This window comes from Elephas maximus, chromosome 1 (genome assembly GCF_024166365.1).
Source record: "Elephas maximus indicus isolate mEleMax1 chromosome 1, mEleMax1 primary haplotype, whole genome shotgun sequence".
Classification (NCBI taxonomy): Eukaryota; Metazoa; Chordata; class Mammalia; order Proboscidea; family Elephantidae; genus Elephas; species Elephas maximus.
This window is the reverse complement of record NC_064819.1, coordinates 242,907,280-242,934,381: the sequence shown is the minus strand read 5'-3', so window position 1 is coordinate 242,934,381 and position 27,102 is coordinate 242,907,280. Positions and strand designations below refer to the sequence as shown.

The 27,102-nt window shown below is 45.3% G+C and overlaps 1 protein-coding gene across 6 annotated transcripts in view; it reads right to left on the bottom strand.

Moving 5' to 3' along the window:
- Positions 1-14,494: 14,494 nt before the first annotated feature.
- The window catches only part of ERMARD (ER membrane associated RNA degradation), a 37,172-nt gene continuing 24,564 nt past the window's right edge, over positions 14,495-27,102 (bottom strand). For 5 of the 6 annotated variants that reach the window (XM_049905950.1, XM_049905929.1, XM_049905920.1 and 2 more), the window contains 5 exons: positions 23,693-23,769; positions 22,995-23,120; positions 22,377-22,649; positions 20,272-20,385; positions 14,495-14,686 (listed from right to left, as the gene is read on the bottom strand). In XM_049905950.1, coding sequence (XP_049761907.1) covers positions 14,503-14,686; positions 20,272-20,385; positions 22,377-22,649; positions 22,995-23,120; positions 23,693-23,769 — 774 coding nt within the window. In that variant the 3' untranslated portion in view covers positions 14,495-14,502. The remainder of the gene's footprint in view (positions 14,687-20,271; positions 20,386-22,376; positions 22,650-22,994; positions 23,121-23,692; positions 23,770-27,102) is intronic. The other variant, XM_049905961.1, reaches the window with a different exon arrangement.

The following is a 27,102-nucleotide window of genomic DNA, read 5'->3' as shown; positions in this document are numbered from 1 at the left end:
AGCAGCAGTCAAGAAATCAAAGGACGCATTGCATTGGGCAAATCTGCTGCAAAGACCTCTTTAAAGTGCTAAAAAGCAAAGATGTCACCTTGAAAACTAAGGTGTGCCTGACCTAAGCCATAGTATTTTCAATCACATCATGCGCATGTGAAACCTGGACAATGAATAAGGAAGACAGAAGAAGAACTGACGCCTTTGGATTGTGGTGTTGGCGGAGAATATTGAATATACCATGGACTGCCAAAAGAACGAACAAATTCTGTCTTGAAAGAAGTATAACAAGAATGCTCCTTAGAAGCAAGCATGGCGAGACTGTGTCTTACATACTTTGGACACGTTCTCAGGAGGGATCAGTCCCTGGAGAAGGACATCACACTTGGTAAAGTACAGGGTCAGCGGAAAAGAGGAAGACCCTTAACGAGATGGATTGACACAGTGGCTACAACAATAGACTCAAGCATAACAATGATCGTAAGGATGGTGCAGAACCGGGCAGTGTTTCATTATGTGGTACATAGGGTTGCTATGAGTCAGAGCCAACACAGCAGCACCTATCAACAACAGCCAGAAGAATGAATAAATCTGTCTTGGAAGAAGTACAGCCAGAATGCTCCTTAGAAGCGAGTAAGACTTCATCTTATGTACTTTGGATATGTTATCAGGAGGGTTCAGTCCCTGGACAAGGACATCATGCTTGGTAAAGCAGAGGGTCAGTGAAAAAGAGGAAGACCCTCAAAGAGATAGATTGACACCCCACCCACTGCTGTTGAGTCAACTCTGACTCATAGCAACCCTATAGGAATAGAGTTTCCAAGGAAGATTGACACAGTGGCTTCAAAAATGGTCTCAAACATAGCAACAGTTGTGAGGATAGCGCCAGACCTGGCAGTGTTTTGTTCTGTTGTTTATGGGGTTGCTATGAGTCGGAACCAACTTGACGGCAACTAACAAAATAGTGTTGTTAGAGACTGTCAAGTCAGTCAGCTCTCTGACTCATGGTGATTTTATGTATCACAGAACAAAATGTTGCCCAGTCCTGTGCCATCTCCATAATCTTTGATATGTTTGAGCCCATTGCTGAGGCCAGGGAAGCACCTGGACCCTCAAATTTTCTGTAGTGGCTGCTGTCTTTACGCACACACGACAGTGGGAGTGCCACCATTTAAATAAGCTACTTGATTTCGCTGGGAATGATGGAAACCAGGGATGGCAGAGGTGAAGGGAAAGCCCTTAGTTGCTTTTTAAAAAAAGTACACATGCTCATATTGTTACTGGGTCAGAGAAGCAATCAGAATGCCTTAACCTACAGAGAGCTTTGGGGTAGCTAACTGATCATGGCACCTAGGACTAACATGGGTGGGGAACCGCTAGTATCATCCTGGAGCTGTACAAGTGAAGACCTCTCTTGGCCTGTCACTACAATATAGAATCCCATCCCACCCCCAATCCAGGAACTGGGCCAGTTCACAGGCCCAGAACTTCTTGAATAAAGAGACAGCTGGGGGAGGCGGGGCCAAGATGGCAGAATAGACAGACGCTTCCAGCGAGCCCTCTTTACAACAAAGACCTGAAAAAACTAGTGAAAGGAGTATGTATGTGACAAGCTGGGAGCCCTGAGCTTCAAAGGCAAGCTTAGAAAACGAACTGAGGGGCAGGGGGAGGAAGAGACGGTTCAGAAGCGGAGAGGAGTTACAGAACCTGAATCATGGGGAACCCTCAGGCACCACTCCCGGAGCTGCGGCAGTGGCGGCGAGCTGGTACTAGCTTTCAGCAGCAATTTCCTCAGGGAGAAGCAGCCAGCCACACAGCCTACTCAAATGTCCGGAACCTGAGGAGAACCGTGCTCTCGGCAAAAGCTTATATTTTAACGTGCCCCCCACCCGCAAACCGGCTTCAGTGGCTGAATTCCCTGGGCCTGAGATAGACACTGTTCAGCACCTAGAGCCATCCTCCCAGCCTTGGGGAAGGAAAAAAATCACATTTGGGGGAAAAGATAATTTGCTAGCTCCACTAACCAGGGGAACTCAGGACAGAAGCAGCTCCTGTCCAGGCATAAACTGTCCGTGGACTTCGAGCATCTTTCCCTTCTGCGTTGACCTGTGTGGGCCTATTTCTGGAGAATAGGCCCTTATTGGAAGACTCCAACCATTTCAGTTGTGCAGTGGAGAGGTGGGTGTTTGATGATTGACATTGCTTTGCCTACTAAACAAGGTCCCCACCTACCCACATCAGGGACCTAAGTACTGGTAGCTCCACTCAGGTCACCCAGCCACCCATGACAGGGGTCCAAAGATAACTGGTAACTCCCAGTTCTTACAACCAAAAACTTTGGGTGCCCACGGTCTGTCTGCAGAACCACCCACCTGCACACTCTAGGGAACAGGGATGCACTTTCCTCAGACACACTCAGGGGTCAGTTCTCAGCTCCCTGCCTTGTTCGGAGCCGTGACCCCTTGCTGCAACCAGATGCCGGTATATACGCCAATCACCCCACCCCTCTAGGACTGCAGGACAGAGCCTGTACCACACACTTGATGATCAGCTACCTGGAAACCTGAGCTGAATTCATACAAGAAAAGTGAATGGACTCCTAGACTGATATACCTGATAACAGCTCTAGCCAGCTGGGGACAGGACGTCAGAGCTCCAACGGTGAAAATAATTGAGCTAGCTCACTCAAGCAACCCGTAGGGGTATATCAAAACAAAACAAACAACCCGTAGGGGTATACCAAAACAAAACAAAGCAATAAGCTATGACACAGTAAGCAAGCATAAACTAATATAATAACTTATTGATGGCTCAGAGACAACAGTCAATATCAAGTTGCATAAAGAAACAGACCATGATCACCTCAACAGGCTCTCAAAACAAAGAATCCAGAGATGTTCTAGATACAGAATACAAAAGTTTAATATACAGAACCCTTCAAGACATCAGGAAGGAAATGAGACAATATGCAGAACAAGTGAAGAAACACAAAGATAAAGCAATTGAAGAAATTAGATTATTCAGGAACATAATGAAAAGTTTAATAAGCTGGAAAAATCCATAGACAGACAGCAATCAGAAATTCAGAAGATTAACAATAAAATTACAGAAGTTAACAACTCAATAGAAAGTCAGAGGACCAGAATTGAGCAAGTAGAAGCTAGAATTTCTGAACTTGAAGATAAATCACTTGGCACTAATATATTTGAAGAAAAATCAGATAAAAGAATTAAAAAAAATGAAGAAACCTTAAGAATCATGTGGGACTCTATCAAGAGAAACAACCTACGAGTGATTGGAGTACCAGAACAGGGAGGGATAACAGAAAATACAGAGAGGATTGTTGAAGATTTGTTGGCAGAAAACTTCCCTGATATCATGAAAGATGAGAAGATGTCTATCCAAGATGCTCATTGAACTCCACATAAGGTAGATGTTAAAAGAAAGTCACCAAGACATATTATAATCAAACTTGCCAAAACCAAAGATAAAGAGAGAATGATAAGAACAGCGAGGGATACACGAAAAGTCACCTACAAAGGAGAGCCAGTAAGAATAAGCTTGGACTACTCAGCACAAACCATGCAGTCAAGAAGGCAAAGGGATAACATATTTAAAAAATTGAAGGAAAAAAATTGCCTGCCAAGAATCATATATCCAGCAAAACTGTCCCTTAAATATGAAGGTGAAATTAAGACATTTCCAGATAAACACAAGTTTAGGTAATTCGTAAAAACCAAACCAAAACTACAAGAAATACTAAAGGGAGTTCTTTGGTTAGATAATAAATAATATCAGGTATCAGTCCAGGACTAGAACACTGGGTAGAGTAACCAGAAGTCAACCCAGACACAGAAATCAAAAAAACAAAGCACGATTATTTAAAAAAAAAAAAAAAGCTCAAAACAGGGTCACAGTGATGTTATTATATAAAAGACAACATTAGAATAATAAAGAATGTTATTATATAAAAGACAACATTAGAATAATAAAGAGGGACTAAAAATGTAATCATACACCTTTCATACAGAGAGGAAGACACGGCGATACAAAGAAATAAAAGTTAGGTTTAAATTTAGAAAAATAGGGGTAATAATAATGTAACCACAAAGGAGACGAACTATACTATTCATCAAAATAAAATACAAGAGAAAAATAGAGACTCAGCAGAAACAAAATCAACAAAAACAAACATGAGGAAAGGACAATATATAAAGATAATCTACTCAGCACATAAAATTAAGCGGCAAAAAGAAACTCAACAACACACACACACACAAAAAAAAATGATAGCACTAAATTCATACCTATCCATAATTACCATGAATGTAAATGGACTAAATGCACCAATAAAGAGACGGAGAGTGGCAGAATGGATTAAAAAACAAGATCCATCTATATGCTGCCTACAAGAGACACACTTTAGACTTAGAGACACAAACTAAAACTCAAAAGATGGAAAAAAATATATCAAGCAAACAACAATCAAAAAAGAGCAGGAGTGGCAACATTAATTTCTGACAAAATAGACTTTAAAGTCAAGTCCATCAGAAAGGATAAGGAAGGACACTATATAATGATTAAAGGGACAATATACCAAGAAGATATAACCTTATTAAATATTTATGCGCCCAATGACAGGGCTGCAAGATACATAAAACAAACTTTAACAGAATTGAAAAGTGAGATAGACAGCTCCACAATAATAGTAGGAGACTTCAACACAGCACTTTTGGTGAAGGACAGGACATCCAGAAAGAAGCTCAATGAAGACACAGAAGATCTAAATGCCACGATCAACCAACTTGACCTCGTAGACATATACAGAACACTCCACCCAACAGCAACCAAGTATACTTTCTTTTCTAGTGCACATGGAACATTCTCTAGAAGAGACCACATATTAGGTCATAAAGCAAGCCTTAGCAGAATCCAAAACACTGAAATATTACAAAGGATCTTCTCTGACCATAAGGCCATAAAAGTGGAAAGCAAAAACAGGAAAAGCAGGGAAAAGAAATCAAACACTTGGAAACTGAACAATACCCTGCTCAAAAAAGACTGGATTATAGAAGACATTAAGGATGGAATAAAGAAATTCATAGAATCCAATGAGAATGAAACACTTCCTATCAGAACCTTTGGGACACAGCAAAAGCTGTGCTCAGAGGCCAATTTACATCAATAAATGCACACATCCAAAAAGAAGAAAGCGCCAAAATCAAAGAATTATCCCTACCACTTGAACAAATAGAAAGAGAGCAACAAAAGAAACCCACAGGCACCAGAAGAAAACAATAAAAATTAGAGCTGAACAAATGAAATAGAAAACAGAAAAACAATTAAAGAATTAACAAGACCAAAAGCTGTTTTTTTAAAAAAATCTACAAAATTGATAAACCACTGGACAAACTGACAAAAGAAAAACAGGAGAGGAAGCAAATAACCCGAATAACAAATGAGATGGGGGATATTACAAGAGATCCAACTGAAATTAAAAGAATCATATCAGATTACTATGCAAAATTGTACTTTAACAAATTTGAAAACCTAGAAGAAATGGATGAATTCCTAGGAACACACTACCTACCTAAACTAACACAAACAGAAGTAGAACAACTAAATAGACCCATAACAAAAGAAGAAATTGAAAAGGTAATCAAAAAAACTCCTACCAAAAACAGCCCTGGTCCAGATGCCTTCACTGCAGAGTTCTGCCAAACTTTCAGAGAAGAGTTAACACCACTACTACTAAAGGTATTTCAGAGCATAGAAAAGGACGGAATACTACCAAACTCATTCTATGAAGCCACCATATCCCTGATACCAAAACCAGGTAAAGACACCACAAAAAAAGAAAATTACAGGCCTATACCCCTCGCGAACATAGATGCAAAAATCCTCGACAAAATTCTAGCCAATAGAATTCAACAACATATCAAAAAAGTAATCCACCATGACCAAGTGGGATTCATACCAAGTATGCAGGGATGGTTCAATATTAGAAAAACAATTAAGGTAATCCATCACATAAATAAAACAAAAGATAAGAATAACATGATTTTATCAATTGATACAGAAAAGGCATTTGACAAAGTGCAACACCCATTCATGATAAAAACTCTCAGCAAAATAGGAATAGAAGGAAAATTCCTGAACATAATAAAGGGCATTTATACAAAGCCAACAGCCAACATCACCCTAAATGGAGAGAGCCTGAAAGCATCCCCATTGAGATTGGGAACCAGAAAAGGATGCCCTTTATCACCACTCTTATTCAACATTGTGTTGGAGATCCTAGCCAGAGCAATTAGGCTAGATAAAGAAATAAAGGCCATCCAGATTGGCAAGGAAGAAGTAGAATTATCTCTATTTGCAGATCACATGATCTTATACACAGAAAACCCTAAGGAATCCTCAAGAAAACTACTGAAACTAATAGAAGAGTTCAGCAGAATTTCGGGATACAAGATAAACATACAAAAATCAGTTGGATTCCTCTACACCAACAAAAAGAACATCGAAGAGGAAAACCCCAAATTAATGCCATTTACAGTAGCCCCCAAGGAGATAAAATACTTAGGAATAAATCTTAACAGAGATGTAAAAGACTTATACAAAGAAAACTACAGTACACTTCTGCAAGAAACCAAAAGAGACTTACATAAGTGGAAGAATGTATCTTGCTCATGGATAGGAAGACTTAACATTATAAAAGACTTAATATTATAAAAATGTCTATTCTACCAAAAGCGATCTATAATTTAATGCAATTCTGATCCAAATTCCAATGACATTCTTTAATGAGATGGAGAAACAAATCACCAACTTCACATGGAAGGGAAAGAGGCCCTGGATAAATAAGGCATTACTGAAAAAGAAGAACAAAGTGGGAGGCCTTACTTTACCTGATTTTAGAGCCTGTTATACCACCACAGTAGTCAAAACAGCCTTGTACTGGTACAACCACAGATACATAGACCAGTGGAACAGAATTGAGAATCCAGACATAAATCCATCCACATATGAGCAGTTGACATTTGACAAAGCCCCCAAAACAGTTAAATGGGGAAAAGACAGTCTTTTTAACAAATGGTGCTGGCATAACTGGATATCCATCTGCAAAATAATGAAAAAAGACCCATGTCTCACTCCATGCACAAAAACAAGCTCGAAATGGAACAAAGACCTAAATATAAAATCTAAAACGATAAAGATCATGGAAGAAAAAATAGGGACAACGTTAGGAGCCCTATTACATGGCATAAACAGTACACGAAACATTATTAAGAAATGAGGAAAAACTAGATAACTGGGAGCTCCTAAAAATCAAACACTTTTGCTCATCCAAAAAAAAAAAAAAATTTTTTTTTTTTTTTTTTGAACACTTCACCAAAAGAGTAAAAAGACTACCTACAGACTGGGGAAAAGTTTTTAGCTATAACATTTCCAATCAGTATCTGATCTCTAAAATCTACACGATACTGCAAAATCTCAACTACAATAAGACAAATAACCCTATTAAAAAATGGGCAAAAGGTATGAATAGACACTTCACTAAAGAAGACATTCAGGTAGCTAACAGATACATGAGGAAATGTTCATGATCATTAGCCATTAGAGAAATGCAGATCAAAACTACAATGAGATTTCATCTCACTCCAATAAGGCTGGCATTAATCCAAAAAACACAAAATAATAAATGTCAGAGAGGCTGTGGAGAGGTTGTAACACTTATACACTGCTGGTGGGAATGTTAAATGGTAAAATCACTTTGGAAATCGATTTGGCGCTTCCTTAAAAAGCTAGAAATAGAACTACCATACGATCCAGCAGTCCTACTCCTCGGAATATACCCTAGAGAAATAAGAGCCTTTACACGAACAGATATCTGCACACCCATGTTTACTGCAGCACGGTTTACAATAGCAAAAAGATGGAAGCAACCAAGGTGCCCATCAATGGATGAATGGATAAATAAATTATGGTATATTCACACAACTACACATCAATAAGGAACAGTGAGCAATCTGTGAAACATAACATGGAGGAACCTGGAAGGCATTATGCTGAGTGAAATTAGTCAGTTGCAAAAGGACAAATATTGTATAAGACCACTATTATAAGAACTTGAGAAATAGTTTAAACTGAGAAGAAAACATTCTTTTGTGGTTACGAGAGGAGGGAGGGTGGGAGGATGGGAGAGGAGTATGCACTGATTAGAGGGTAGATAAGAACTACTTTAGGTGAAGGGAAAGACAACACACAATACAGGGGAGGTCAGCACAACTGGACTAAACCAAAAGCAAAGAAGTTTCCTGAATAAATTGAACACTTTGAAGGCCAGTGTAGCAAGGGCAGGGGTTTGGGGACCATGGTTTCAGGGGACATCTAAGTCAATTGGCATAATAAAATCTATTAAGAAAACATTCCACATCCCAGTTTGAAGAGTGGCGTTTGGGGTCTTAAATGCTAGCAAGCAGCCATCTAAGATACATCAATTGATCTCAATCCACCTGGATCAAAGGAGAATGAAGAACACCAAGGACACAGGGTAATTACGAGCCCAAGAGACAGAAAGGGCCACGTGAACCAGAGACTACATCATCCTGAGACCAGAAGAACTAGATGGTACCCGGCTACAACCGATGACTGCCCTGATAGGGAACACAACAGAGAACCCCCGATGGAGCAGGAGAGCAGTGGAATGCAGACCCCAAATTCTCATAAAAAGACCAGACTTCATGGTCTGGCTGAGACTAGAAGGACCCCGGTGGTCATGGCCCCCAGACCTTCTGTTGGCCCAGGACAGGAACCATTCCCGAAGCCAACTCTTCAGACAGGGCTTGGAGAGGACAATGGGTTGGAGGGGGTGCTGGTGAGGAGTGAGCTTTTTGGATCAGGTGGACACTCGAGACTATGCTGGCATCTCCTGCCTGGAGGGGAGATGAGAGGGTACAGGGGGCTAGAAGCTGGCGAAATGGACAAGAAAAGAGAGTGGAGGGAGGGAGCGGGCTGTCTCATTAGGGGGAGAGCAATTGGGAGTATGTAGCAAGGTGTTTATAAGTTTTTATGTGAGAGACTGACTTGATCTGTAAACTTTCACTTAAAGCACAATAAAAATTATAAAAAAAAAAAGAAAAAAGAGAGGCAGCCGGGAATCCTTGAGGAAGGATTCAATAGTGCCACAAATACAATCATCTTCCTTTTCGTCTTCCTCAAAAGGAACTGTAATTATTTACCACGGTTACTGTGAACTGGGGAAAGGGAAACACCCAGATTTTTCAGGAATTACTGGAAACTAGCTCTGAACTGATGCTAATTCCTGGGCACCCAAAATGTACCTGAGTAGCAGGTTAGGGAGGTCGGGTGGGAAATAAAGTTGGGCCCAGTCAGCTTCCCAGTTGGCCTAGTGAGTCACCACACCATTCCCTCTGATCCTGGACACACAGTTGAAATAGACATCCTTGGTAACCGGTGGGATTCCCACACTGGTTTCCTGATCCTTCAAGCAAGGTCTAGTGTGGTGGAAGTGATGAATATAACCCCCCAGAATTGCTTCTCTTCTCCAAAACAGTGAGACCAAAAGCAATACTGCGTTACTGGAAGAATTTCAGGGATTGGTGTCCTGTGACCTGTGTCTACCTGGCCTGTGCAGAAGACAGGTGGTCTTGGTGAATCACTGGATTGTCACAAACTTAATCAGATAACAACTTCAGTTGCAGATGCTGTTCCAGATATGGTTTCTTTATTGGAACAAATCAACACAGCCTTTCATCTCTGGTCTGCAGCTATTGATCTGGCAAGTGATCTTTCTTTACGCTTGCTGCGAAAATTACGAGGAACCATTTTCAACTGGCCAGAATAGAAGTACAGCTTCACAGTCCTGTGTCAGGGCTATGCTACATCTTCAGCTCTCTGTCATAACCCAGCACTCAGGACATCATGATGGTCTACCACACTGATGGCATAGTGCTGGCTGGACCAGCTGAGCAGGAAAAAAAAGGTACCCTAAATGTCTTGGTAAAACATGAATGCAAGAGGATGGGAGCTGAACCCCACAGAAGTACAAGGGCTGCCACTTGAATTCTCTAGGGTCCCTCCAAGGTGAAGGATGAGTTGCTGCCTCTTACATCCACTACCATGAAGAAGAGGCAAGATACGCAGTGAGCCTCTCTGGATTCTGGAAGCAACATTCACCACATCTGCTAATGCTGTTCTGACCATTTACCAACCAACCTGTAAAATGCCAGCTGTCTGTGAGATCTAGAGGAGGCTCTTGGCAGGTCCAGGTCGATGTAGATGTGCTGGCCCTCAGGCACTGGTACCAGTAAGATCCAGTGGTGCACCAAGTGTCTGTGGGCGGCTGGGATGCTACAGAGCCCACAGCACAGCCCCTGAGGGTTCTGGGCCATCACCCCCTTCTGCAGGTGCTTATTATCCTCCTAAGAGTCAGCACTTGGCTGGCCTTCTGGGCCCTGGTGTAGACTCAAATGCTGCATTTGACCATGGACTCCCAGTGACCATGTGCATTAAGTTGGCTATCATACACTGTCGTCTGAACCGCCTGGTTGTTGCTAAGGAAATAGCAGCACCTCTCTGGTAAACTGAAGAACACATACACACGATTGGCCTTGAGCTTATCTGGAAGACACAATTCCCATAAGCTAACACTTCAGATTCTCATGGCACCCACAGCATTGCACTGCCATCTCTCTGTCCTCTTGTTCCCATGATCTCATGGAGTTTCCTGCAACAAGCTGCCTTAAGTAAAGGTGAAAGAAAGGTAGCAGCTTGACAGCCCACTCAATGATGGCCCTAGAGACAGTGGGGAGAGACACCCCACCAGGTGGCATATCTTCAAGTACCACAACTGGTTGTTCACTTTGCCTGGAAGGAGAGATGGCCACAGGTATGGACAATGGGTAACAGTTAGTTTGGCTGGGTTGTCAGGGTCTTGGAAGCAACACAAAAGGAAAATTGGCCACGAGTGGTATCTTAATTGTTGACAAAGACAAGGAAGAGGGAAGGGTTAGACCTCTTGAATGAGCAGATTGTGAGGATATTTGTATCCCAGTGAATGCTCCATTGGCAAACACTGCAGAGAATGTTGTCAATAATCAGGTGGGTGTCAGCCTCTCTCCAGCCACCCCAGCCCTTGCTCAAGTCTCATAAGCAAAGTAGCCATGGCAGCAGGAAAGGAGGTCATAATGGCTTCAACAATACGGCTTTCCTCTCACCAAGCCTGATCTGGCTATGGCCCACAGTTAAACGTCCAGTCTGCTAACAGCAGAGACCAATAGGGTTCCTAGGATGGAAAAATTATCCAGAAAGAACAGCCAGCCACCTGGTGTCAGGCTGATTACATTGAACTTCTTCCATTATAGACGGTGCAGTGATTTTTCCTCACTGAAACAGACCCTCACTCCGAAAATAGTTTTGTCTTCTTTGCCCACTATGCTTCTGCCAGCACCACTGTCAATGGACTTGGAGAAGGCCTTACTCACTGTAATGGCTACTCACAGCATCGCTTCTAGGGGGTTCATTTTACAGCAGCAGTACAGCCATGAAGTCCATGGCAGATATTGGTCTTAGTATGTACTCCATTACTTGAGAGCAGCTAGCTTGGTAATATGGTGGTATGGCCTCCCGAAGATTTATGATCTCAACTGGTAACACCTCGTGGGGTTAGGGTGCTATCCAATAAAGTGCCTCAGGGTCTGAACATCAGCCAACACGTGTTAAAGCTTTTCCCATGGTCAGAACACACAGGTCAAGCAGCACGTGAAGTGGGAATGCTTCCCCTCACTACACTCTCATGATCCACTAGCAACACTCTGTATTCTCGTCTCAGTTTGGACTCTGCCGGTTTAGATGTCTTCATTCCCAAATACAGGATGCTTCCACAAAGGTGTTCCACTGACCTGCAAGCTAAGCCTGCCACCTGGCTACTTGGGACTCCTCGTGTCAGTGACCAACAGACAAGGAAGTTTGCTGTGCTTGGGGTGACTGCTCCTGATTCTCTTGGGGAAACAGTGCTGCTACCACAAAAGGGGGGACCTCTCAGTATTCCCTCGTCCAGTGATAAGTCGGTGCTGCTACCACAAAAGGAGGAACCTCTCAGTATTCCCCCATCCAGTGATAAGGCCGCACTGCTACTACAAAATGGGGGAACCTCTCGGTATTCCCTCGTCCAGTGATAAGTCAGTACTGCTACCACAGAAGGGGGAAACCTCTCAGTATTCCCTTGTCCAGTGGTAAGTCAACGGAGAACTACAGTTAACCCAAAACAAGACTTCTAATGAGAAAGACCTTGCAAGCATGAGGTTTGGGTCAACCTACCACGTGAAGAACCACAACCAACAGAGCTAAGTGGCTGAGGACAAAATAACATGGAATGGGTAGAAGAAGAATTCTTAAATACCAACTTCTGCCAAATCATTAGGTGCAAAAACAAGGTATATAGTAGTTCTGCATGTTTTTCATTGATTGATGAATATATAAAAAGTCAATTCTTTTTTTCCCTTCCTGTGGCACCATGGTTAAAAGCTTGGCTGCTAACTAAAAGGTTGGCAGTTCAAACCCACCAGCCACTCCTTGGAAACCCCACAGTGCAGTTCTACTCTGTCCTATAAGGTCACTATGAGTTGGTATCGACTCAATGACAATGTTTTTTTTTTTTTTGTATGTTTGTTTTTTAGCGTGGAGCACCTCAGAGGGAGATTGGACTGTGCCATAAAAGGAAAGAACATTCCTCAGAGATGGGTACACTGGTATGGGGGTGTGGGGGCCTCGTGCCTCCACTTCTGGGGAGAGGACGTGCACACCTTCAACTGCAGGAGAGGAAGTGCATCACGTTAGGCAGAGCACGATGTTGTTATTGCCTTTGCCCAGTTTAGTTTAAAAAAGAAAAGTGGGGTGGGGAGTGCTGGGCTGACAGAGGGGAGATGGACTGTGAGATGCTACCGTTACGTGCCACCCCCCAGGTCTCCTCTACATGGACCTCTGGCGGCAGAGAAGCCAGAGATACACACCTCAGGTTATATTCCTTGTCCAGTGCAGATCAGAGATGTGGGAGGTGGGAGAGAAGAGAGGCCATCCTCCACTGAGGGCAGCTGCAGCCAAACGCACAGGCAGGTGTGAGGTTCACACAGCTTCCCGAGATTTCACCAGGAGAACCTGCTTTACTGCAGCTGCCAACTCAAACAGGTAGTGGGAGCTTCCAGGTATTGTAGAGAGTTCCAGTGGCTTCCCAGTAGCTCCTGAAGACCCCCGGCTTTGATTCTTGCAGCTGAAATTATGAATGGTGGCTTCCCTGGTACTCGCCCCTCCACTCTGCCAGTTCCTATATTGAGCTCTTCCAACCCAGAATACGTCCACCACTTGTCTGTCAGCTTGTTGTACTGTGGTGGCCTGTGCATTGTTCTGGGGCTGGAAGCTACGCCACCAGTATTTCAAATACCAGCAGAGTCGCTCACGGCGAACAGGTCTCAGTTGAGCTTCCAGACTAGGAAGAAAGACCTGGTGACCTACTTCCAAAAATCAGCCAGTGGAAATCTCACAGCAGAGCACTGTCCGACCCGCTTGCTTTGGGTATGTCACCAGGATGGATCAGCTGCAGGGGAAAACACGTCTGGCGGAGCAGAGAGCCACCAAGGGAGAAGGAGACTCAGGATGGATCAACTGCAGGGGGAAAACACGTCTGGCAGAGTAGAGAGCCACCAAGGGAGAAGGAGACTCAGTGAAATGGATCACACAATAGATGCTATGATGAATTTGAACATGCCAGCGACCTTGAGGACGACACCAGACCAGGTAACATTTCGTTCTGTTGCACATAAAACCGTCTTGAGTCAAACTCGACTCAATGGCAGCTCTCTATCCATCCATCCATTCATCCAGCTACCCACCCACCTATTCGTCGTCCGTCCATCCATCCATCCAAAACACAGAGAATGGCTTCTGCTCTCTCAGCAAAACCCTGGCTGTTGGACAAGCCCAGCCGCTTCCACAATCCACCCAACCCTGCCATTCCTATTTCCCTCTCCCTACCTCCTGCCCCTGAGATTTGCACTGTTGACCCTATCCTCAGCTCCAGGGATGAGCAGAGATTGGCCTAAGCCAGGGGCACAGGCCCTCTCCTTGCCACAATGACTGGTTCAACAGAGCGGCAGGAGTGCAGACTCAGGGAGGAGGGTCACCTGGAACAATGCAGCTAGGCAGTATCCTGGGTACAGAGGTTTTTGTTTTTTCTCAAGAGTGACCACATGGCCAGTTAAGGGTATAGCCACATATTTCTGAGTAGGACGCACTTTCTTCCTCTGGACAGTATGTCACCACGGAGGAAAGCAGCCTGAGGCTCAGGTCAGCAACCAAGGAAGGGCAAATCAAAAATGTCACAGGAACAGACTTGAACCCTGGAACACACCCTGCCTAAGTTTACATGCTGTGGAAGTCTATCTAAGGGGGGTTTTCTGTTATAACCAAAAGCACTTTGACTTACACATGTTTTCAGAAGACTACTTTATTTGTGGATTTCTCGGCTAAATGTATTAACATTTGTTTCTTCTCACTAAAAGTCCAAATTTTCAATAATGCTCCATGAGTAAGGCTGATGGTTTCATTCCATTTGTTTTTCTCCTGGCTGGTGTAAGTTGCCAGGTTCTCAGTGTACTGCAAGACTGACTTTAAGAACCTGTTTGAAGAGAAAAAATAAATTAATTTCTCTCCTCATTCCACTACAAAATGCAGCGATGATGCTAATGCCCTCTGTTCGGTATTGGAATTACTCCTGAAGAAAACTCCACGTAATTTTTGTCTGACGATTCAAGAAAAAGAAACCAACACAAAATGGAAATAAGATAATACAAAAAAAAAGAAACACAAAAAAACTAAACTGTAAATGCCTTCAGAGACCTGAGTGCCCATTGAAAGGCAGCTGTTGTTAGCTGCCCTTGAGTCAGCCCGACCTGTAGCAACTCCATGCACAATGGAACAAAACACTACCTAGTCCTACACCGTCACCATGATGGGTTGTGGGTCAGACTGCTGTGATGAGAGGGTATGGGCTGTGGGTCAGACTGCTGTGATGAGAGGGTACAGGCTGTGGGTCAGAGTACTATGATCGATAGGCTATGGGTTGTGGGTCAGAGTGCTATGATCGATTGGGTACGGGCCGTAGGTCAGACTGCTGTGATCAATAGGGTACGGGCTGTGGGTCAGACTGATGTGATCGATAGGGTATGGGCTGTGGGTCAGACTGCTGTGATGATAGGGTACGGGCTGTGGGTCAGACTGCTGTGATGATAGGGTATGGGCTGTGGATCAGACTGCTGTGATGACAGGGTATGGGCTGTGGGTCAGACTGCTGTAATGAGAGACTATGGTTTGTGGGTCAGACTGCTGTGATGATAGGGTATGGGCTGTGGGTCAGACTGCTGTGATGATAGGGTACGGGCTGTGGGTCAGACTGCTGTGATGATAGGGTACGGGCTGTGTGTCAGACTGCTGTGATAGATAGGGTATGGGCCGTGGGTCAGACTGCTATGATCGATTGGGTACGGGCCATGGGTCAGACTGCTGTGATCAATAGGGTACAGGCTGTGGGTCAGATTGCTGTGATCGATAGGGTGTGGGCTGTGGGTCAGACTGCTGTGATGAGAGGGTACGGGCTGTGGGTCAGACAATGACAAGGTACGGGCTGTGGGTCAGACTGCTGTGATGAGAGGGTACGGGCTGTGGGTCAGACTGCTGTGATAATAGGGTACGACCTGTGGGTCAGATTGCTGTGATGAGAGGGTACAGGCTCTAGGTCAGACTGCTGAGCTGAGAGGGTACGGGCTGTTGGTCAAACTGCTGTGATGAGAGAGTATGGGTTGTGGGTCAGACTGCTGTGATGATAGGGTATGGGCTGTGGGTCGGACTGCTGTGATGATAGGGTACCAGGTGTGGGTTAGACAGTGATAGGGTACGGGCTGTGGGTCAGACTGCTGTGATCGATAGGGTATGGGCTGTCGGTCAGACTGCTGTGATCAATAAGGTATGGGCTGTGGGTCAGACTGCTGTGATGATAGGATACGGGCTGTGGGTAAGACTGCTGTGATGATAGGATACGGGCTGTGGGTCAGATTGCTGTGATGAGAGGGTACGGGCTGTGGGTCAGACTGCTGTGATGAGAGAGTATGGGCTGTGGGTCAGACTGCTGTGATGATACGGTACGGGCTGTGGATCAGACTGCTGTGATGAGAGGGTACGGGCTGTGGGTCAGACTGCTGTGATGAGAGGGTACGGGCTGTGGGTCAGACTGCTGTGATGAGAGGGTATGGGCTGTGGGTCAGACAGTTGTGATGACAGGGTATGGGCTGTGGGTCAGACGATGATAGGGTACGGGCTGTGGGTCAGATTGCTGTGATGATAGGGTACGGGCTGTGGGTTGGACTGCTGTGATGATAGGGTACGGGCTGTGGGTCAGACTGCTGTGATGATAGGGTACGGGCTGTGGGTCAGACTGCTGTGATGATAGGGTACGGGCTGTGGGTCAGACTGCTGTGATGATAGGGTACGGGCTGTGGGTCAGACTGCTGTGATGATAGGGTACGGGCTGTGGGTCAGACTGCTGTGATGATAGGGTACGGGCTGTGAGTCGGACTGCTGTGATGAGAGGGTACGGGCTGTGGGTCGCACTGCTGTGATGATAGGGTTCAGGCTGTGGGTGGGACTGCTGTGATGATAAGGTACCGGGTGTGGGTTAGACAGTGATAGGGTATGGGCTGTGGGTCAGATGATGATAGTGTACCAGCTGTGGGTCAGACTGCTGTGATGATAGGGTACTGGCTGTGGGTCAGACTGCTGTGATGATAGGGTACGGGCTGTGGGTCAGACTGCTGTGATGAGAGGGTACGGGCTGTGGGTCAGACTGCTGTGATGAGAGGGTATGGGCTGTGGGTCAGACAGTTGTGATGACAGGGTATGGGCTGTGGGTCAGACGATGATAGGGTACGGGCTGTGGGTCAGATTGCTGTGATGATAGGGTACGGGCTGTGGGTCAGACTGCTGTGATGATAGGGTACGGGCTGTGGGTCAGACTGCTGTGATGATAGGGTACGGGCTGTGGGTCAGACTGCTGTGATGATAGGGTACGGGCTGTGAGTCGGACTGCTGTGATGAGAGGGTACGGGCTGTGGGTCGGACTGCTGTGATGATAGGGTTCAGGCTGTGGGTGGGACTGCTGTGATGATAAGGTACCGGGTGTGGGTTAGACAGTGATAGGGTATGGGCTGTGGGTCAGATGATGATAGTGTACCAGCTGTGGGTCAGACTGCTGTGATGATAGGGTACTGGCTGTGGGTCAGACTGCTGTGATGATAGGGTACGGGCTGTGGGTCAGACTGCTGTGATGAGAGGGTACGGGCTGTGGGTCAGACTGCTGTGATGAGAGGGTATGGGCTGTGGGTCAGACAGTTGTGATGACAGGGTATGGGCTGTGGGTCAGACGATGATAGGGTACGGGCTGTGGGTCAGATTGCTGTGATGATAGGGTACGGGCTGTGGGTCAGATGATGATAGTGTACCAGCTGTGGGTCAGACTGCTGTGATGATAGGGTACTGGCTGTGGGTCAGACTGCTGTGATGATAGGGTACTGGCTGTGGGTCAGACTGCTGTGATGATAGGGTTCGGGCTGTGGGTCAGACTGCTGTGATGATAGGGTTCGGGCTGTGGGTCAGACTGCTGTGATGATAGGGTACTGGCTGTGGGTCAGACTGCTGTGATGATAGGGTACTGGCTGTGGGTCAGACTGCTGTGATGATAGGGTTTGGGCTGTGGGTCAGACTCCTGTGATGATAGGGTACGGGCTGTGAGTCAGACTGCTTTGATGACAGGGTTCTCAATGGCTGACTGTCAGAAGCAGACTGCCAGGCCTCTTCCTAGTCCACCCGAGACAGGAACATCTGCTGAAACCTGTTCCACATTACAGCAACACACACAGCTCCACTGACAGACAGGTGGTGGGTGGGTGTGAGGTGCACTGGGCAGGAATCGAACTCAGATCTCTTGCATGGGAGGTGCATGGTCCCAACCCAAGCTTACAAAATCCAAATGCCTCTTACACACATTCTCATAATCCAGACACAATTTTTCTAGGTCACAGAGCTTAATTTCAGACAGGGTTTAGAGGCCACCTTGATCCAACAGGCGTGCAGGGCCTCATACATTTGAGGAACAAACAACCTTACCCCACCTAGGGTCCTGTGGACAGTGCACCTCCATGTCCTCTGAACACACCTGGCTTCTCCCCCTTGTGATGGAGAGCTATCTCCGTGTCCTCTGAACATACGTGGCTTCTCCCCTTGTGATGGAGAGCTATCTCCATGTCCTCTGAACATACCTGGCTTCTCTCCTTGTGATGGAGAGCTATCTCCATGTCCTCTGAACATACCTGGCTTCTCCCCTTGTGATGGAGAGCTATCTCCATGTCCTCGGTACACACCTGGCTTCTCCCCTTGTGATGGAGAGCTATCTCCATGTCCTCGGAACACACTTGGCTTCTCCCCTTGTGATGGAGAGCTATCTCCATGTCCTCTGAACACACCTATCTTCTCCCCTTGTGATGGAGAGCTATCTCCATGTCCTCTGAACACACCTGTCTTCTCTCCTTGTGATGGAGAGCTATCTCCATGTCCTCTGAACACACCTGGCTTCTTGTGATAGACAGCTATCTCCATGTCCTCTGAGCACACCTGGCTTCTCCCCCTTGTTATGGAGAGCTATCTCCATGTCCTCTGAACACACCTGGCTTCTCGCCTTGTGATGGAGAGCTATCATTTCGTAGGACACACAGTCCACTTCCGGGCCACTACTGCTTGTTAGTCTTTCCTCGAGGATCTTCACCAAAATGTTATGAGGGGTTACTGAGACCGATGGGGATACACGCAACTTTTACTTTTTCCATGTTCTCCCCAAAGTTTCCCATATAGATCACAATTTGTCCCCAACTTTTTTATTTTGAAAAATTTCAGACCTAGAGAGAATTTTAAAGACTAACACAATAAAACCACCACGGATGCTCCATCTAGACCAGGTTCTCAATTGGGGGCCATTTCTTCCTCCAGAGGACACCTGGCAATGTCTGCGCCATTTCTGAATGTCAGTGTTCTACAGTGCACAACACAGCTCCTCACGGGGAATGGTTCGGCCCCAAATGTTCACAATGCCAAGGGTGAGAATGCCTCCGGAGCCAACGTTTGCACCTGCAGCCTACTTTGCTGCTCTCGTCTGAGCGCCACAGTCCTTTCCATAACACGCCAGCATCAGATTTCCACCTATTCTGTCAAGCTTTGAAACACCCGCTGCGGGCAAAACACTGCTGGAAACCAACTCAAACACCTAGGATTTCACGGAAGTCGTGGCAGCAAACCCCCTGAAGTGAGGGGCAGCTGCCCTCCCACACGAAGCTCCACGGAGCACCCACACAGCCGACCATCCTGTATACCGTCCATTTGAAACCAGTGTCATACAGCTCCCACACCTGGATCCAGGTGGTCAGAAAAGGCAAATGTCCTGAATCTGAAAATGGTCATGAAAAGCAAATTTGGTCTTAAACCCTTTCAACATGGAGGCTTCCGAATTGTCCTAGTGGGCTTGACAGCAAAGGGAAGCAGCACAACCTGAGATGGCCAGGAGATTACACTGGACACACCTGGCATTGAAAGTGAAGGTGGAGACACACCCTGGTATGGCTGGGAGATTACACCTGGACACACCTGGACTTGAAGCTGAAACTGCAACACAGCCGTAGATGGCCAGGAGATTACTCCTGGACACACCTGGACTTGAAGGTGAAGGTGTACCACAGCCTGAAATGGCCAGGAGATTACTCCTGGACACACCTGGACTTGAAGGCAAAGACACAGCACAGCCTGAGATGGCCAAGAGATTACACCTGGACACCACTGACCATCGGACAGAATCCTCAGGCTAGCAAAGCAATTCCACACAAAATCCAAATCCGATCTGCAGCTCTGTGTTATCATTACACAAAGGAGGAGGAATTCTGGGAGGAGTCGTGTTTAAGCCAGACTTAGTTTTCTGAAATGTGACTGTACTGCTGTCAGTGTTAAACATTTACAAACTTACTGGCCACTGATATGGTGGGAGAGGACACTGAAGGGCCAATCCAGGCCTGGGGGTTAAAAAGTCGCCTGAGGAAATGACCAGCAGGGGTTAAAAGGATGTAAAATCACCAAAACAGGTCTCATTTTCTGTAAGCATGGCATACTTACTTCAAATACTGCTGATATTCACCGGCAGTTTTTCCTTGAACAGCATGAACGTTGACCAATTCCAGTGCAAGGAACAATAAAATCAGGTAAAGGACAGGGGACAGAAGTTTAATGCTGAAAAGAGATAAACAAAAACTCTGTAAGCATAAATATTTCCCCTTCTCATGAGGAAAACAATGTCCTACCTAGCCAGCAGAATTTTCCAACCTTCTCAGAGGGGTGTGGCACACACACGGCATTTTCTGACCACGCTAGCCCCAGGTCTGCCTCCCCCACCAGCAGGCCACTCTTAGGGAGTGAAGGTGGTTGTGCTTCATCACCCTGAGGACACGGGTTTTCTCACTCACCTTACGGGGTGCCTTCCTACCACTACAGGTACCTGGGTGTCCCTCAGTCTCAGCCACCCCACACTGGCTCCGCATCTACGTGTCTGACCCACCTTTCTCTGTTTGTCATGTTCACTGGCTCTGTGTCCACGTGTCTGACCCATCCTTCTCCGTCTGTCAGGTTCTCAGCACCTCACACTGGATCTGTGTCCAAATGTCTGACCTGTCCTTCTCCCTCTGTGTCATGTTCTCAGTGCCCCACACTGGCTCTGTGTTCAACTGTCTGACCTATCCTTCTCCATCTCTGTCATGTTCTCAGTTATCCCACACTGGCTCTGTGTCCACGTGTCTGACTCACCCTTCTCCATCCCACTCCTGACTCTTCTTCCTTCCCAGTTACCTGCTGTGAGCAGGCCAAAGACCTACAGCTCCGTTCTCTGCTCTTGTCTCCATGTTTTTAAAACCTCTGGAAAGACCTCTCTGTGCTATCTCATACGACAGCTGTCCAGCCATTCCCCTTGGCATCCTTTGTTCCCACACACCCTCTGTTCCCAAGGCCCTTCAGTTGTCACCTGGTGTGGTTTCTGGACCTTTTCTGATCAGTACTCTCTCAGATGTCCACTCATAGGTGGACATCATCCATCCTACAATCTGACACCCAGCACAGGGCATTCACAAGAAGCGGAATTCAAATGGCTTAAACGTGAAAGTGGGCCCAACATTGCCAGGAGCCAAAGAAACGCCAAAGTAAGATATCCTTCCCAGGAAACTAGCAGAGACCTAAAAATACACCCTGTCTCAGGAAGGGCATCACAAGCTGCTGGTGAGCATGCAGACCGGGCACAGTCTTGGTGGGAGGCAAGCAGGAGCGCCTACTAGCAGCTTAGAAACACAGACACCACTCGGCACACAAATCCTAGAAATTTGTAAAAAATGGTCATTTCTTAGGGATGCAGCACATTCACAAACACACTGTAAGCTAAAAACCCACCAAAAGCCAACCCAGCCCAGTGCATCAAGTCAACTCCAATTCACAGGGACCCTATAGGACAGAGTAGAACTGCCCCATAGGGTTCCCAAGGAGCGCCTGGCAGATTCAAACTGCCAACCGTTTGGTCGGCAGCCAAACTCAGCCACTACGCCACTAGGGTTTCTGCCATGCTCACGCACTGACGTTAATCTGCTGCTATATTTTAAACGTAATATTCACTTGTGTGGCTAGATCTGTATTTTATTCTCATATACCAGAGCCGCAAGCATGATTTTAAAATACAGGTAGTTCCCGACTCACGACGGTTCCATTCCGAAGACTCTGTCGTTCAGTTGGTTTAAGTTTTCATTATTGTTGCTTTTATGATCAGTATATTTATAAATCCAATCTTTGGCATCTGCAACTGAACGTCTCAGAATGGTAACATCAGTAAATCATAGTCTGTGACTTTGTACGTTGTGCACACTAACAGTAAGATACACACAAAAAAAAATTGCAAATTTGGTTGTTGTATTCAGGTTACAACAAGTTGTAAGTCAAGGACTACCCGTACAGTAAAACCTGTGAGAGCCAGAGCTCGACAGGACTGCCTTGTTTGTCCAGGTCTCGTGAGTTTTCCACCTTTGTCAGGGTGCAGTCTTCCCACTTTTCTATCACTCTCTGTAAGTGGAAAATATTTGAGTTTTCTGTCTCCGACAGGTTCCGACTTTCGCAGGTTTTACTATAATAGGTACCATAACTTCCCCTCAAGATCAGTATCTCCTGGGGTAAGAATTTTAAAAACCTGCCTCGCTAAGTAACTTCCTGTCCCAGAGGGCTTCCCCAAAACATGGACTCCACACCTCTTCAACATGCGCAGGTAGTTCTGCCTCTGCCGAGACCGCAGGGTCTTCTCCATCCAGTGCTGGTGCCGCAGCTCCGCGGAGGAGACGACCTGGTCGGACACTTGCTGGCACCGTGCGCAGACTTTTCGGAGCACAGCAACCACTTCAAGAACAACTCGGGGGCAGTACAAAGTGGGCATAGATGTGCCGCAGAGTGCCCTGAGCACCTGGGACCACCTGCAGATTACACAGTGACTCTGAGCACCTTTGACAACCAACATGTGTATTATTATACTTAGGTCTGCTGGAACACCTGTCACACAGGCAGGTATTAATCACATGCATGCTAACTGCACCCAACGAACTGTGTTTGGTGTGTTTCTCTAGACACCAAGGCACACCAAATATTATCAAAGCTTACCTACTGGTACATATAACAATAATTCTTCTTAGGGGCAGTAACAGTGGAATTCCAATGCTACTACCAAATAATACAATTGAAAAAACAGAAAATGGCTATGTTTACGTTCCTAATTTGGTTAATCAATACTTTCACAACTCTCAAAACATCCTGAGACTTACCTCTCGGTAGGAAGACAATCCAAGTTATCAAAATCACTGTGACACCCAGGTATGTGAGGGCACAGCTCAGACATAATTTTTATAATTAAAGAGCTGCAGGCATTTGTTTCAAATTGACCTTCTGACCTGAAACATAGAAAATATTTAAAGATAAATAACAAAAATTAATATGTCCATATCAGGCCAATGAAAAATAGTGTTAATTTTAATGGTTCACTGAGCAAAGCACTTCATCTGCAATTTAGTTTCCCCAAATGTAAAATGAGAGGTGCCATCACAGACCCCAAATGTGAGATAAGACCCATCACAGACCCCAAATGTAAGACGAGATGCCACCACAGAAGCAGTGGTAAAAACAACAGGCATATCTGCTGAAAGCAGTGGACTCTGTTGGTAAGAGATAAGGCAGGAGCCTCCTAAGCTGAGTCCACAGGGGCTCTAGGCCTCACTGGTTTCTTTCCTCACTGCTCTTCTGAGCCAGGCCCATCTTCCCCACAAACGGGCCTCTCGTCCTGTGCTGTGCCTGAGATGGACAGTCAGACAGCCCTTCACTTCCTGCCCCTCCCACCATCCACCCCAGTCTGCAGCTTCTCAAGTCCACCTCAGCATTCTGCCTCTGGCAGGCTGGTCACAGGAGAAACTGTAAAGTTAACTGTCCCTGACAGCACCCTCTCACACCAGCCTCAGGTGGAACACACCTGGCTGCTTCCGGAACACATTCTTCCAGCACCGGAAGTGCAGGCCAGCTGTGGACGCTTTCCTCACAGTTCAGCACCTGAGAAGGAGGCATTTCGCTATTTTTAAAGATTTTACAATTAACCTTCCAGAATACACAACTTTAAATTGGTACAGATGTGTCTAAAAAGCCCCCTAGGAAATTGCCTTTTTAAAACAGGATTTCGAACAGGGACGGAACCAAAAATGAAAAACCTCAAAAATTTCGCCAGTAAAACTGACACCTGAATTGAAAAAAATGCTTTTCTGAACCAGAACTGAAATAGCTTTATTATTTTTTTTTTCAGCTCTGCTATTCTTGGATCAACAATATTTTAAGTTGTAAGCAAGACCACCGGACCGCTCTTTGATTTGCATCTGGCGCCGTGTACACGAGATGCTTCTCTGGCACACGGCTGGCAAGGACGTGTACGGCTGTGACGAGAGACGACCCACAGGCCAGAGGTCACGACTTCTGCTCCCTGCTCGACCTCTCAGGGCAACGGGAGCTGTGCCTACCACAGACGTAAGAAGCACTTGACGGCTGGGAACACTCATGGTCAGAAATCTCAAAGAGCAGGTTAACCTGCATCGAGTTCTGAACAGAGTTTTGTGTGAATGGAAATCTGTCAGGTATAAATACTTTAAACCTACACTGTTCACGTTTTATAAGTGTGATATTTAAACTCAAGAAATAGAAAAGGATATAATTTTCTAAAATTAAAGTGTTTAATGAACAAAAATAAGAATGCTACCTCAATGTTCTTTATGTGAATTAAATCTTTACAAGGAAACTAGTTTTTTTTTTTTTAGTTTCTCATTCAAAAATGTACACAGTTGTCTTACGACATTGGCTGCAATCCCAGCTTTGTGTTTGCTCTTTTCCTCTTTCCTTTCTACCCCAAGTTCCCTAAGTCCACTCACCTAGTTTTCCTGTCCATTCCTGCCTTCTTGTCTTTACTTCTTGGCAGGTACTACCCACCTGATCTCATATGCTCAGTTGATCTAAGCAGCATGTTCCTCACGTGTGTTATTGTTTTGTATGTCTGTCTAATCTTTGGCTGAAAGGTGGACTTTGAGAGTGGCTTCAGTTCTGAGATAGCAGTGTGTTGGGTGCCAAAATCTCGGGGGGTTCCTCCAGGCTTTGTCAGACCCGTAAGTCTGATCTTTTTCTGTGAATTTGAATTTTGTTCTACATTTTTCTTCCGTGTCTGGAAGCCTCCATTATGATCCCTGTCAGAATGGTTGGTGGTGGTACCCAGGCACCATCTAGTTCTTTTGGTCTCAGGCTGTTGGAGGCTGTGGTTTATGTGATCCACTAGTACTTTGGACTAATATTTTCCCTGTCTTTGGTTTTCTTCATTCTTCTTTGTTCTAGACAGGCTGGGACCAATACATGTACTTAAACGGCACTCGCAAGCTTTTAAGACCCCAGACACGACTTACCGAAGTAGGATGGGGAACATTTTCTTTATGAACTATGTTACACCAATTGACCTAGATGTCCCCTGAGACTATGGTCCCCAGCCCTGAGCCCCAAAAACTCGGTCCCTCAAGGTGTTTGGATGTGTCTAGGAAGCTTCTATAACTCTGCCTTGGTCAACCTGTGCAAACTTCACCTACACTGTGTGCTGTCTTTTCCTCTGCCAAACTTAACACTTGGCACATTGGTTAAGAGCTCGGCTGCTAGCCAAAATACCTGCCACTCCTTGGATATCTTATGGGGTAGTTCTACTCTGTCCTATAGGGACTCTGTGAGTTGGAACTGACTTGAATGCAATGGGTTACTATCTAGCTAATGACTTACCCTTCCCACAGCATATAAATTTTTGATGATTCCATTCTTACATTCAATCTCAATTTAAATGTACTATCGCACATTGTTTGTACTTACATGTTTAAATTTCACATATACCTCACAAACTGAAATGTTACCAAACACAAGGAACTTGATGTTCTTGTTAGATGCTGTCAAGTCAGTTCCAACTATTAGCTACCCCATGTATGAAAGAGTGAAACACTGCCCAGTCCTGCACCGTCCTCACAATCGTTACCATGTTTGAGCCCACTACTGCAGACACTGTGTCAATCCATCCTCTTAAGAGTCTTCCTCATTTTCACTGACTCTCTACATTACCAAGTATGATGTCCTTCTCCAGGGACTGATCCCTCCTGACAACATGTCCAAAGTATGTGAGACGAAATCTCACCATCTTTGCTTGTAATTGCATTCTGGCTGTGCTCCTGCCAAGACAGATCTGTTCATTCTTCTGGCAGTCCATGGTATATTCGGTATTTTTCATCAACACCATGATTAAAATGGATTATTTCTTCTTCGGTCTTTCTTATTCATTATCCACTTTTACATACATATGAGCAAGTGAAAATACCACGGCTTAGGTCAGGCGCACCTTAGTTCTCAAAGTGATATCTTTGCTTTTTAACACCTGAAAGAGATCTTTTGCAGATCTTCCTAAAGAAATATGTCGTTTGATTTCTTGACTGCTGCTTCCACGGATGTTGATTGTGGATCCAAGTAAAATAAAACCCTTGATAACTTCAATCTTTTCTCCATTTATCATGATGTTGCTCATTGGTCCAGTTGTGAGGACTTTTGTTTTCTTTATGTTGGGGTGCAATCCATACTGAAGGCTATGGTCTTTGATCTTCATTAGTAAGTGCTTCAAGTCCTCTTCACTTTCAGCAAGCAAGGTTGTGTCATCTGCATAACGCAGGTTGCTAATGAGTCTTCCTCCAATCCTGATGCCCCATTCTTCATATAGTCCAGATTCTTGTATTACTTCCTCAGCATACAGACTAAGTATGGTGAGAAGATACAACGCTCATGCACACTTTTCCTGATTTTAAACCATGCAGTGTTCCCTTGTTCTGTTTGAGTATCTCTTGTTCTATGTACAGGTTGTGTCATCTGCATATCGAAGGCTGTTAATGTGTCTTCCTCCAATCCTCATGCTGGGTTCCTCTTCATGTAGCCTAGCTTTTCGGATTGTTTGATCAGCATCCAGACTGAGTTACTGAGAGGACACAGCCCTGATGCACACCTTTCCTGATTTTAAACCATGTGGTATCCTCTTGATCTGTCTGAACAATTGCCTCTTGGTGAATGTGCAGGTTCAGCATGAGCACAATGGTGGGTTCTGGAATATCAATCTTCACAATGTTGTCCATAATTTGTTACGGTCCACACATGTGAATGCCTTTGTGTTGTCACTGAAACACAGGTAAACACCTTTCTGCTATTTTCTGCTTTCAGCCAAGATCCATCTGACATCGGCAACGATAATTTCTCATTCCACGTCCTCTTCTGAATCCAGTTTGGCTTCCTGGTAGTTCCCTGTCAATGTACTGCTCCAACCATTTTTAAATTATCTTC